The sequence below is a fragment of the Thrips palmi genome, unplaced genomic scaffold (assembly GCF_012932325.1).
Source record: "Thrips palmi isolate BJ-2018 unplaced genomic scaffold, TpBJ-2018v1 HiC_scaffold_17, whole genome shotgun sequence".
NCBI lineage: Eukaryota > Metazoa > Arthropoda > Insecta > Thysanoptera > Thripidae > Thrips > Thrips palmi.
The window spans coordinates 8606418-8619786 of record NW_023144626.1 but is presented as its reverse complement, the minus strand read 5'-3'; the positions used below and the strand labels follow the sequence as shown (position 1 = coordinate 8619786).

Sequence of the window (13369 nt, the reverse complement as noted above, 5' to 3'; positions counted from 1 at the left end):
CATTACACAATGGATCTTGGGGTCAGACAAGAACCAGAGATTTACCTAGTTTTAATCAACATGCAGAGCCAATACTGCTCAGGAGATTCTAACAACCCATCGGATGCCATTTCTCCTCATCCCCAGTCAGATCTGGCAGAAGTTAATGGGTTGCCTACCTACCAGGAGAGCAAATGGGAGTGCACAACACACCCCAGCATTTGAAGTCATGATATGGGCTGAAATCAAAAGCCAAGGCAAAAGTGGCAAAAACATATATCAAAAAATATTGTTTGTTTGATAAGAATAATTTATTGGCTAGGTAAGTATCACCAAGAAACAAGGTGAGTATTTGTCCCTTCTTTTAGTAAAAACATGGAAATTTTAGTTAAATAATGGAATCCAATCATGCAACAAGCCCAACCCAACGGAATTAATGACTAACATTTGTATTAGTAATTACTGGAAAAATGTTTCAGTAACATAACAAAAGTGTGATGGACACTTGAAAGGAATGCAGTGTATCACATACTGTTACCACAAGTATTTATGATGCATCTTATCTACCATACTACTGAACCAACTCTACATAGCTGAAAAATAACTATCAAGGGAAAGTTCATAGTACAATACCTGCACTCATCACTTTTTATCAGCTCAAATACTGAGAGTCAAGATATCAAGGTTACAAAAATACATTTTCGATCAAAGCTTAAAATAACACTGAAGAGAAAGTCCAAGTACAGGGAAGTATATATCACACACATTGTCAGATCTAGGCAAGAAAATCTCTTTGTCATCCTTGGAAAATTCTCACCTGCAGTATTAGATTCATGACTAGTTAAATGGAATTTTTTTTAACAAAGAAAAGCATGAAAGAAAAAGCCTCCAGATCAATGGTTTGAAAGTTGGCATCAGAATGATACTATGGTAATGAATCAATGTAAACAGTAATTGTGAATTCACTGTCTGCAGTTCCGAGCCACAGCTCCAACAGAAAACCTAAGAATAATTCTTGAGAATAATAATATACAATCTATTTGTAGAATATGGAATGTATGCCACATATACAACCATTCAAAGACAAACAAATAAATTTTCCAGTAAGCTGGAAAACTATTGTGTCTCTAAAGGTCAAGAAAAGACAAAACAAGAAGAAAGGAAAACAGGAATAGACAAATTATCCACAAAAAACATGAACAATTTTCCATGCACAAAAGGTTGAGGTTGACATTTATCTAACATTAATGTGATGCAATAAAGACTAACGTCAACTCCTGTCATTTTCAGTAACTACGCAACAAACAAACTTAAGTCTTTTCTTTCCCCAATAGCTGCCAGTTTTAAAAAGCTACTAATGAAGAGAACAACTAATTCCTCCATTTGCTAATTCAAATTATAATACTTATAAAAATGAGTAAAGTATGACTGACTGACCAATACAGAATAAATAAATAAATGTCTTCAAATCCCTTCAATCTGCCTTTCATAAATCAACTGTCTTCAACAACATTGAAAAAGAAACAAAAAGAAAGCTTAAAATTGATTGCTAACACCTAAATGGGAAAAATATATGAGAACGAACAGTGCAATAAAAGGTTGTCAGTCAACAGCATATTTCCACTGAAAATAATAAATATAAACTTCATATAAGTTATAAAATACCACAAACTTTAGCTTGGAAAGTTCACAAGTAAAAAAGGCACCGTCCTCTATCTCACAGAGACTGTTTGTTCATTCAGATAAAAGTGTTTGCATAAGCTCTTGGAAGCTTCAGCACTACCCATCTTGTCTGAAGAAACGTGGCACATCTGAAATGAGAAAAGATTCCCTTGCATTAAAAGGTGTCCCATTTGTAAATCATCATGACACAGCAGCCTAGAGATGTAAAGAAAGCGCCATCAAATTTAATGTCATGCGAGTCAACAAAAATACAAACCTTCAACTGGTTGTAGCGACAACCTCTGAAAGAGCTCAGTCTATTCTGAAGGCGAGGCCTCTTCCTGCTGCTCTGCGTCTACTGTCTCCGTCACTTCAACAGGATTCTCAACTGCGTCCTCAACAGGATCCTCGATGGGATCCTTGACAGGGCCCTCGATCTCTTCCACGGCCTCCGCCTCAGCTTCTGCCTCCACTTCAACGGGTTGCACAGCAGCCTGGTGGTTGTGGTTGACGCCTCCCAGGACGGGGGCGTCCTCGTCGGCGTCCTGGTCCCTCTCTGGCTTGGGCCTGCAGCCCGTGGCCAAAGCCTCCAGCTCCTCCTGGATCTTGGTGTGGAAGGCTGGGTCCATGCTCTTGATGTGGCCCAGGAGCTGCTCGCGCTCCGCCGGGCTCCACGTCTCGAACCAGTCGCGGAACAGCTTGACACGACACTGGAAAAGGCTGGGCGGCCGGCCGTTCTCGTTGCAGGACAAGGTTTCCACGCCGGCCAGCAGCCCGTTGACATAGCTACCGGGGGCCAGCTTCTGGGCCAGGACGGGCAGGAAGTCGCCGCGCTGCATCTCGCTCCACTCGTGGAACCACTGGACGGTGTAGCGGAGTTGCGCGTCGACGGGCGGGCGGTAGCACTCGTTGGCCGTCATGGTGGCGGCTTAGTTGGGCCTTCCGCGTCGGATATTCGAGGGAAAGCCGACCAAATGGACCAACTCCTAGCCTCGTCTGATCGTCTGTCTGTTGTGTCAACCGCTAGCCGAGCCGGCTCGGCACGGCACGGCGCGCTACTGCGAATAGTGCGACCACCGCCTGGTGGAAACATGGTCACAGTTGTTTCATTATTCGCAGATTTTGTGTTTTCTTTCCTGACACCGCACAGAAGACTTCGGTTCACGGTTAATCTGTCAAACCGCGGCCAAATTTACTCAACCCTCACAAAATAGCGATTGTCAGCGCGGGTTTTCCTGCCGGGCTGCCTCCGTTGAATCTCCGGACCTCGAGACCGCGGGCATGGCATCGACATCGCCGGTGAAAATGGACAAAGTGGTTGACGTTGACTGGAAGTTTGGGGTGACAGCGTCCACGGACCAAGCAGACAAAGTGGGAACGTCTTACCTCCACTTGAAAATCACAGTGGAGGGTGAGGAAAAGGAGTTGAAGAACGTTTACCTTGAAATGTCTCTGTCTCAGTTCTACTCGTTCCTGCACGAACTAGAGAAGGCCAAGGCAAGCCTGGACTTTTTGACGTAGGAATTTGCACCACTAATTATAAATAGTTTTGTCGTCATTGTTATTCTGGTACCCTCATATTGTGGAGGTTTACTCTGTTACTTGTGTGATTGTGTCGGGTAATGTCTATTTTTTGTATTAATTTATAACAAATGTTAGATTTTATACTTAAATGTATTTTTGTTAACTTTTCCATTTGACAAATCACTCTTGACAGTATCTCCAGTTGACATTCTGTGTACCTTTCCATTTGTCGTAAAATGTGTTATAAGTCCCTTTGGATATTGGTTCTACCCTCATGTAAAATTAAAGTGGTGGTACCATTTTATTGAACCGGCTTTGTTTCTTCTCCCCTGGTTCCTTAGGAAATTGAAGCAAGCGTGGCCTTGAGAGAGTAGCACAGAGACTCCCTCTCATCCACAAGCTGATGCTAATCATCACCTCCTCGTTGCAGCTCAAAAGGACGTCTTGGTGACCGGGTGGGGGGAGGGGAACTAGGAACGGTTTAGAATGTTTTATGCATAAGCGGCCAAGTAAGAGAGGAGTCCTTTGGACCGCGCTCATTGGGATCCTGCGCTCCTAGGACCGCGCCGAGAGTGTGGACGCTCGTCGCCGAGGGCCCCTGGCAGCCTGGCAGCCACGTGGAGACGAGAGAGGCGAGCGCCCCGCACCTGGGGTCGGGTCGGCCGGGCCGCGTCACCACCGGCCCGGCCCGATAAATATGCGCATAAGTGCAACATGTATAGATTTTGTCGGGCGGCAGGGAGGGAGGGGGTAGCGGCCGCGTGACGGCACGGCGGCACGGCAGTGACGGGACGGACGGGTGCAGCAGTAGTGGTGGTGCCCTATGCCCGTGCCAGTCTCTCTACGCCCCTCGAAGCGGCTCCGGACTCCCCGGACTGCACTTCGACGGCGACTGCGGCAGGCAGTGGGCCGGCGAGCAGTGGAGTCCGAGCCCCATTCTCCTGGACAGTGGCCATGTTGACGTCCACCACGAACACGGCCGTGGTGGCGGCCGCGGCGGTGGCGGTCGGCATGGTGGCCATGGTCGGCGTCGTCGGCGCCAAGAGGCGGAGGAAGAGGCCCATCAAGCTCACGAAGGACAACATTCAGTCCTTCATGAACCAGATAGATGCAGTAGTGTCCGACTGTGACGGTGAGGCTACAATACGATACAATGTCTGTCGTCACATTGGTAACAGATTTTCATTTTTAATTTGCCCGCTGCTTGGAAGGCGTCATCTGGTCTATTGGGAAGACTGCGGTTCCCAATTCGAGGGAAGCCATGGATTGCCTTAAAGCCGCCGGAAAGAAAGTTCTTTATGCCACCAACAACTCTGTATTAGGACCGTTGGAAAAGTTCAGAAGATTTGGTTACGACGTCAAACCAGCAAGTTTATTATTTTTTTAAAGTTTTTTTTTTTTTAAAGTAACAATTTTGTTGCCACACGCAATTGTCTCATTGACGCCTAATTTCAGAATGAAGTAGTCCACCCGTCCATGGCACTCACGAGCTACTTGAAGAAAATCAACTTCCAGAAAAAGGTGTTTGTCCTGGCCGTGGAGCGCTTCAAGGATGAAATGCGTCGGGGTGGCATCCGCGTACTACCGGACACTAAAGTAAGCAGTATGGACGTCAATCGATCGACACCTTAACATTTATTTTGTTTAACCGCCTTTACATACATTCAGACCGGTACGCTTGTAGAGGAAACCTTGGAAAGTATTTTAGAAAACATTGACCCCGACCCTGATGTTGGTGCCGTCGTGGTGGACTTGGATATTAATTTGAGCTACACGGATCTCAACAAGGCTGCCAACTACCTGCTCAAACCAGACTGCCGTCTTTACGCAGGGGCAACCGACACAGCGGTCACATTCGATGGGGGCAGGGTGGTTGTTGGTACGATCCGCAAAATTGATTGTCTTTTGTCATCAGAGAACACATGCGTTTTGAATGCGTCGTTTTCAGGCCCTGGTCCCTTTTTGCAAATTCTAGAAGATATTACCGGTAAGAAAGCCGAAATGTTTGGCAAGCCCGGACCCTTGATGGTGACACACTTCCTCAAGGATGAACACAACCTTAACTTGCATCGGACGGTGTTTGTGGGCGACACGTAAGTACCTCGGGCGAGGGGGAAAGCACTCGCGTAATAGTCGGGTCACTCTGTCCGTAATAGCACGCGTAATAGTGCGCGTAATAGTAGCGTAATAGATGAAATTCTCAAAATTTGATCTATTTTAGGGGTTTTTTGGTCTGTTTTCCGCTAAATCGCTGTATTTTGAGGCGTAATAGAGCGTTATAGGCGTAATAGTCGGGTCGCAGGTTTTAAGAGTGATTTCCCCCTCGACCTCGGGTATAAATGGATTCCTAAAGTTCCGTATAAAGGCAGTCCCGGACGCAGCTGCGTCCTCAGGGTAGCCCTGGCCAGTTTTGCCGCATAAGTATGCAAAATGTCCCACGATGCACCCGGTAGGGTTGCCAACCTCGCATGTTCATTAGGCAATATCTGGGCTTTCCCTCTCGAGCAGTTGCCTAGCAGGCAGGCTGGTTGCGTTGCCAGCCCCCCACCCTCTCCCACTCCCCCAAACACTGGTGTATCGTGGGATACCTATTTGATTACCAATGTGGTGTGGCAACACTGGTTCTGGCAGTCCCGCCGGCTCCAGTTAGCGGGCATTTCACTCAGAATGTACGGAAAACCAGCATCAAATGACACATTTCTTACAGCCTGGTGCAGGACATGGGCGTCGCAAACACGTGTGGGATGGTGAAGCTGCTGGTCCTCACCGGCATGACGAAGCTGCGTGACTTGAACACGTGCCCGCCGGAGTTGATTCCGGACTACATCATCGACTCGGTCGGCGATTTTGTCGAACTACTCAAGAAGGATTAGCGGTGTGCCGGCGTGCCCCCAGGAGACCGGCAAACAGACAACTGCCCGATACCAAATATCTTTTCCCTACTCCACTCACAGAACAGAAATGTCCAGCTACGCCTGATATTGGAGCCTTATTATTTCATTTCCTATGTGTATTTGATCAAAGTACAAAGAAAATGACATTAAAAAAAATATTGCACCGTGAGCACTCTGCTTGACCTCCTGCCACCTGCACGTGTCGTTGGGATCGATCCCAGTGTCCCAGAGCGGAGCCGAGCGAGCCGACTGCCGGGGCGGCCCCTCCCCTCACCCGCCTGGAGTGACTCGGCGATTCGCAGCGAGTTTGTCTTCCACGGAGACCGGCCCGGCACTCACCCACACGGGAAGGGCGGCGGGGCGCGACGTCGCTCTGTCTCTCTCGCATCCCTCACGAACGGCCCGATGAGGGCGAGAGAGACAAACGACAGCAGCTTAGTGATTTGCGAGACAGTGGTGAACTCAAGCCCGCTCGAGTGGGACCCTTTCCATTCATTCCGAGAACGCTTCCTTCTCCTTCTCGTCCTCGAGACTCCAAGGAGATTACGTGCTGAGTTTCACTTGAAAAATTGCAAATGCCGTACCGCTCTTCAGCGCAGCACGAGGGGTACTTTGGGTTGCCTACTAGCAGCGCGTGCCGGCGGCAGGGGACTGCAAGGGACAGGTGAACGTAGAGTTGCCTACCCCTCATCTCAGAGACACCAGCTGGGAAAGTGCGTGGGTCGGGCGGGCGGCGGTAGGCAACCCTTTCGACGCCGACGACACGTTGCGACACGAGGCTTTTTGCACCGGGCCCGCCAGGCCCGCCAGGGCGCGGCCGGGGCGCGTGAACCCCGTGCAAACGTGCTCTAAAAAAGTAAAAAGCCGCGCGTTATCTGCCTTGTAGTTTGAGCTCGCGACTGGTTTTGGCGCGATGCGCTGGGACGCGGGGCGCCCTCACATCCGACCTCTAGAGTCTGCCGGCGCGTGCGAGGCCGGGCCGGGCCGGGCCGCGGGACGGAGGGGCAGGTTGCTGCGAAAGCGAAATCGATGACCTCCGAGACGCAGCGCAGACCTGCCGCCGGTGCGGTCACGCCGGTCACGGTAGCTGTGGCGTGCTCCCTTGGAGCTCCCTTGGAGGTGCCTCGCTGATAAGGCTGGAGGTGACTGAACCCCGCGGGTGACTCTCTGCCGTCTGAACGGTGCTTTCGCCGCTCTGCCTTTCTCGTAACCCCACGGGGCGCCATGCGTGCGAGGGAGACGGAGCGACGAAGGCACTGTTCGGAATCCAGTCTGCGGGCGAACCCGTTCCCGGCATCCCGGCGCGCCCCCTGATGGCATTCGAGTGGTCGCGGCCGTCCGACCATGTCGCAGCCGTCGCAGCCGTCGCAGCCGCCGCAGCCCGTGCCCGTCACGGAGGCCAACGTCGCCCAGTTCCTGCAGGGCGTCGACGCGTTTGTGTGCGACTGCGATGGTGAGCAGCGACAGCGTGCTCCGCATCACGCAAGGGGGCGAAAAAAATGTAAGTCATGTTTTTACAGGCGTTTTATGGACGCCTCAGGGTCCGATCGAAAACGCCATGGCGGCGCTGAGGGCGCTGCGGGCGTGCGGGAAGAAGGTTTACTTCGTCTCCAACAACTCGACACTCTCGATCTTGGACAAGTTGAAGGCCGAGGGCTTTCCAGTGGAAGAGGTGCGTGTTGTCGTTGCCGGCGAATTTGGCTTCGCGGGCTCCTCGTTGACTGGGCGGCGTACTCTTGCAGGATGAAATCGCCGTCCCCGCCACCGTCATCGCGCGCCACTTGCAGCAGGCGGGCTTCACGAAGAAGGCCTTCGTGTTCGGCGTCGAGTTCTTTAAAAACGTGCTTCGCAGGAGCGGCATCCACGTGGTGCCGGAGGAGAGGGTGCGTACTTGCAAGCGATGAAACCGAATCGGGACTGGGCAAAGGTCGAGAGTTCTTGTTTCAACCTTCCCAGCCACCAATACGAGGTGCACTGAATTCAGTCGGTCATGGGCTGCCAGTCCCAGGGCGATAACCGCCGCGGCCTGGCGGTTGAGTGACCTACAGGGAAGTCCCACTCGAGATATAGAAACATGAGTGAGGCGGGCTGGCCCGCCCTGGCCTTTGGAATTTGCTGCGCCTGCAGACGGCCAGGGTAGGCTGCCCCACCAAACCTCGCGGTTGTACACTGTGGCAAAAAGCTACGGAAAATTCTGTTAATTTTTTTGCCAGGATTCTCCGTAGCCCTCTTATTAGTATTCTCCGTAGGCTCTTACAGTATTCTCCGTAGGGCCGTACAGTATTCTCCGTAGGACCGCACAGTCTTCTCCGTAGGACCTGGACGACTGTATAGTCCTATGGAGAACACCGTAGGGCCCTACGGAGAATACTGTACGGTCCTATGGAGAACACCGTAGGGCCCTACGGAGAATACTGTACGGTCCTACGGAGAATATTGTAAGAGCCTACGGAGAATATTGATAAGGGGGCTACGGAGAATTACCACAAGCTGTTCACAGAATTTTCTGTACCTTTTCGCCACAGTGTATGCAAGTGGAGCACCCTGCACTGCACACCTAGAGCTCTGGGACTCTAGCATTATCTTCGCTCCGAACCACGGCCCAGCCTGCCGCCCATAGAATCCAATATCTAAGCCGTCTGCATCCCGCGTACTCCATGGTAAATGAACTACCATAAGCAACGGTCCCGTCTCTCCAGACAGCGGCACTGGTGGACGAAAACATAAGCCGCTGCGTGGAACAAATCGACCTCGACCCGGAAGTCGGAGCCGTGGTCCTCGACGTGGACGTCAACATCCGCTACATAGACCTGTGCAGCGCCGCCAGCATCCTCAAGAGCAGGCCGCAGTGCTTGTTCCTCGTCGGGGCCACGGACACTCTTTTCCCTCTCCCCAGCGAGAAGATCGCCATGGGTAAGACAACGAAAGAATTAAAAATGCACAAAAAAGGGGGAAAAGCATGCCATGCGACAATAATTGACACCACTCATGAAAATGGGTTGTAAGTTGTAATGATGTGAAAGTAGTACCCATGATGGCCAATCACTCAGTCAGCACTGCGACGAGTGGCGTGCCAAATTACCCGCGGCCCTTCCTGGTGGGCTGACTTCCCCATACTGATAGTACATCGGTAGATAAGCAGGGTTCTGGTTACGGCAGGTGGCCCTCCCCGTGATGGGAAAAAGAGGGCCCCGTGTGCAAAGAAAAGCCATAGAAACACGATCCTTGCACGTTCCAGCTCCGGGCCCTTTCCTGAAGCTGCTGGAAGACATCACGGGCCGCAGGGCCGAGGTGTTCGGCAAGCCGAGCCCCGCCATGGTGACCGACTTCCTCCAGGCCACGCACCGATTCGACTTGAGCCGGACCGTTTTCGTGGGCGACGCGTAAGTAAACCACGTACACACTGGTAATCTGATTTCGCGCAGCGCCCGTTGCACAACAGCGGCGACAGAGTGCGACAGAGACAGAGCGACGAAAACACTGTTTGCAATCAGCAGCCTCGATCGCTCACTGTCGTTTCCCTGCCCTGTCAGGTTGAAGCAGGACATGGGGATGGCCAACGCCTGCGGCATGCAGAAGCTGCTCGTCTTCACGGGCGTCACACGGCCCCGGGACCTCGACTCCTGTCCCGCGGAGCTCCTGCCCGACTTCGTCATGGACTCCATCGCGGCCTTCGCTCGGCTCCTCGAAGCGCACCCTGGAGGCCCGCAAGGCCCGCAAGGCCCGCAAAGAAAAGACTGAGCGCACCAATCGTTACGCATCCCGGCGGCGCGTGCACTCGCTTCAAGAGGAGAGAGAAGACAGACGTGCGAATAAACAGAATAAACAGCTCAGCAGAGAAAAGACAAGTCGCGAGTGTGCTCATGGGCAATAATAAACATTCATACATGACTGCTTCACCGGCTTTGAATACCCTTGTCACATTACTCGCTTTTACGCGAACCGTGCCTCGTGCGGCACTGCCGGGCACTGCCCTAGCCGATTGGAACGATTAGTGACACACCACTGCAAGGAATGTGAGACGATTCACGTGTATGAACGTGACGTCACGCTCCAGAATTCCCATTGACTTGTCACCTCGCTTGTCACTGTCATTCTTGTTTATTTGACTGCTCGCTTAGACCGATTAATTAATTGATGGCATTCCACCCACACCACACTCCCATTCGAAATCGTTTCAACACAAACACTAAAAAAAAAAGAATAAAAAAATTCACGTTTGATTTAGAATTGCAAAGGGAAACACAATGTTGGAACACGTCCGTGACCGTGGTGCTTTTTATCTAGCGACTAGGAGATAAGGTACAGTACAGGGCCAGGCCACCCAGTGTGGGGCCCGCCCAGTGGGGCCGCCGCGCCGCGGACTGACAGACTGACACTTCAGCGCAGACCATGGCGGACGCAGCAGGCGCGGCACCCAGGCGCAAGCCTGTCAAAATCACCAAAGACAATGTCTCGGACTTGATGGCGCAGGTGGACGCCTTCGTGCTGGACTGCGACGGTGAGTACCTAGCTCTAGTGGTGGCCACAGGACGGATTTTACCTATACTAGGTTGTGTTTGTTTTGAAAAGAAATCCAGTCTTATCGTACCGGTGCTCTGGTTTGCCTATCGGCGTTTTGCGCGGGAAGTCCTCTGTGAGGGTGTAGTAGTCATAGGGGGATAATGAATGTGATCCCGTCCGCAGGTGTGATTTGGACGCCGTTGGCGACTGGAATGTATCCGAAAGCTGAAGAAGCCCTGGACCGGTTGAGGGGAGCGGGAAAGAAAGTTATGTTCGTTTCCAACAACTCATTCCACCCGCCGCAAGAAAAGTTTAAGCTGATGGGCTACCCAGTCTCGGAGGTAAGACAAACAGTGTAAAGAAGCATATTTCTGCAGAGCAGCTTCAAATTCTTTAGAAGTATTCGTATTTGCTTCTTTGAACAAGACTTTGCTCTTAAAGAAACTTATTAAATATGGACCTCAGAGTAATTCTCTTGCCCTTCCGGTCTCAGGACGAGGTTGTCGTTCCATCCACAGTCATCGCAAGGTACCTGAAGAAAAGGGGCTTTGAAGGCCAAGCCCTGGTCCTGGCCTCCGAGACGTTCAAGAGGACCCTTCAAGACCAGGGGATCGACGTCGTGCAGAGGGTGAGCAGACGACAAGAGAGAGAAAAGGTGTTTAAATTCAGCGGACGCTTTCGCTATAGCTTGATGAAAAATCGGTTTTATTTTCTAGACGGCGGAGGATCATCCTGAGAAAATTATCGAATTCTTGCGCTTGGTCGGGAAAGATGCGGGGAAAGTGAAGGCCGTGATCGTGGACTTCGATCTGTATCTGACGGGCCTGGACCTGGTCAAGGCCGCCAACTACCTGCGCGAGGACCCCGAGTGCCTCTTTTTCGCTTGCGCCACTGAATGCAACATTCCCGTGGGCGGGAAAATATGCCTAGGTAAGTTACACTTTTATGATTCATGAATCGTCGAGCGTGCTCTGTGGGTCTCGTCGACCACCGAGTGGAGAGTATCTAAAATGACTCCTGGACACGGTCGCAGGCCCGGGGTACTGGACGGAGATCGTTGAGAGGGCGTCCGGGAGGAAGGCCCAGTGGGTGGGCAAGCCTGCCCCGATGATGGTCACCGAGTTCCTCAAGGACGCGCACCAGCTCGACATGGCGAGAAGCATTTTCGTCGGGGACTCGTAAGTATCAAGGCGACAGAACGACACATTTTCCGTCATTATTTTAAGACATTGCTTCCGAAAGAACACGAGAGGAAATAGAAAAACCTTTTGCTTCAGCCTGGAGCAGGACATGGGCATTGCCAACAACTGCGGCATGAAGAAGCTGCTCGTCCTCACGGGGATGACGGCCATCGAGGACCTGGAGACGTGCGACCCGAATCTCATCCCCGACTACTACATCGACTCCGTCGCGGACCTCGGCAGGCTGCTGCCGAAGGCATGACTCGCGAGTGCGCCGAGCACGCGCACCAGAGCAAGGATGGACGCCGATGGGCAAAGCCGGCAAAGCCACAGACCAAAGTGTAAATGTAAAATGTAAAACACCCTTTTCAGTACTGTTTTTGTTTATAATAAAACGAGATCGAGTATCTGTCGGCATTTCCTTTCACTCTGGCGAGTGGTGTCTCCCCGCGGCGGCCTCGACGCCCTCGGACTGCGTGGGGCGCAGCCGGAGGCCTCGGGGGATGGCGCCGGGGTACCAGCCGCGCCGGGGCTGTGGCCGAGGGAAGGGAGCACCATCACTGCCCTGTCTCTCTCTCGCCCCTGCCGAACGCCCCATGAGTGCGAGAGAGACAGGGCGAGGCCCCTCACCTGGTGGTCGGCGGACGGCTCGGGGCACCACAGCCACCCCTGATTGGCGGGCACCAGCTTGGGAGGCGCCGCGCAGTCCGTGTGACCGTACCGGCGGAGCGGCGCGCTCAGGTTCATCTCCAGGTCGACGTCGACGGCGCGCGGGGGCGCCTCGCGCATCCGCCGGAAGTTTGCGGCGATGCTGTGTTTATTTTTTTATCAGTGCAGGCGATCCGAGGATTATATTTTTCCGTAACGCGCGACGAGATTAAGTGATAGGGCGCCGGCGGCGTTTGCGTGACCCGCGAGGGAACACCGCTAACTCCCTTATCTCGCTGCTCCTAGCATTTATTCCCCGAAAGGGGGGCAGTCGGCGACAACTACATAGTATGGACGCACGTGGCGAGTCCACACGCCGATTCCGCGCAAAGCTCGCGCCGCTGTCCCTCTCGCACCCCTACGACACACCCCATCAGTGCGAGAGAGACAGAGTCGCGTGGAGGGCCTTACCTGTCCCCGTCTCTGGCCGCGAAGTCGGGCAGCTTGAATTGCCTGTCGGTGGCGGTGGCGGGGCCGGGCCGCTTGGCCGCCACCAAGTGCGTCTCGCCCACCCACACGCACATCTCGCGCTTGGCGCGCGCGCCGCCCGCCGCCCAGGGCTGGCCCTCCTCGCTGGCGGCCAGCTTGTCGTCAGCCGCGGCCCCGGTGCCCGCCTGGGCAGCCTTCTGGCCGGCCGCGGCCTGTCTTGTTGTGGCCGCCATTTGAACAGCCTTCGGGTCCTTCGGGGGGCGGGCAGTCCCAGTGGAGGCAGTGCCGCCGGTGCCGCCGTCTATGGCCGCATCACCTTCGCGTCGGGTGTGCCTTGAAGTTTCAGCTTCCCCGCGGCTGCTGGATGCTTGGGCGTCGCCGCCGTCAACCCTCGCGCCCGCCACCCCTTGGCCCCGTTCGCCGTCGACCCTCGAACCTGTTGCCAACCCTTGCTCTCGGTCGCCGTCGACCTCTCGGCCGCGTTCACCG

General features: G+C 53.1%; 4 protein-coding genes across 4 annotated transcripts; 3 read left to right on the top strand and 1 right to left on the bottom strand.

Moving 5' to 3' along the window:
* Positions 1 to 268: 268 nt before the first annotated feature.
* LOC117644087 (uncharacterized protein C14orf119 homolog) lies at positions 269 to 2689 on the bottom strand. The gene is made up of 2 exons (XM_034383281.1): positions 1919 to 2689; positions 269 to 1790 (listed from the first exon to the last, which is right to left on the bottom strand). Exon 1 carries the CDS (start codon positions 2559 to 2561, stop codon positions 1959 to 1961), a length of 603 nt encoding a protein of 200 aa, XP_034239172.1. The 5' UTR covers positions 2562 to 2689; the 3' UTR covers positions 269 to 1790; positions 1919 to 1958.
* Positions 2690 to 3968: 1279 nt separating this feature from the next.
* On the top strand, positions 3969 to 6228 carry LOC117643717 (glycerol-3-phosphate phosphatase-like). The gene is made up of 6 exons (XM_034382777.1): positions 3969 to 4297; positions 4377 to 4531; positions 4621 to 4761; positions 4834 to 5044; positions 5114 to 5258; positions 5873 to 6228. The coding sequence occupies exons 1-6, from the start codon at positions 4120 to 4122 to the stop codon at positions 6036 to 6038; spliced, it is 996 nt and encodes a 331-aa protein (XP_034238668.1). The 5' UTR covers positions 3969 to 4119; the 3' UTR covers positions 6039 to 6228.
* Positions 6229 to 7369: 1141 nt separating this feature from the next.
* LOC117643718 (4-nitrophenylphosphatase-like) lies at positions 7370 to 9954 on the top strand. Its single transcript, XM_034382778.1, has 6 exons — positions 7370 to 7512; positions 7580 to 7731; positions 7802 to 7942; positions 8759 to 8972; positions 9298 to 9442; positions 9593 to 9954. Exons 1-6 carry the CDS (start codon positions 7404 to 7406, stop codon positions 9798 to 9800), a joined length of 969 nt encoding a protein of 322 aa, XP_034238669.1. The 5' UTR covers positions 7370 to 7403; the 3' UTR covers positions 9801 to 9954.
* Positions 9955 to 10401: 447 nt separating this feature from the next.
* LOC117643719 (pyridoxal phosphate phosphatase-like) lies at positions 10402 to 12152 on the top strand. The gene is made up of 6 exons (XM_034382779.1): positions 10402 to 10560; positions 10746 to 10903; positions 11056 to 11190; positions 11279 to 11492; positions 11596 to 11740; positions 11840 to 12152. The coding sequence occupies exons 1-6, from the start codon at positions 10452 to 10454 to the stop codon at positions 12003 to 12005; spliced, it is 927 nt and encodes a 308-aa protein (XP_034238670.1). The 5' UTR covers positions 10402 to 10451; the 3' UTR covers positions 12006 to 12152.
* Positions 12153 to 13369: the final 1217 nt, after the last annotated feature.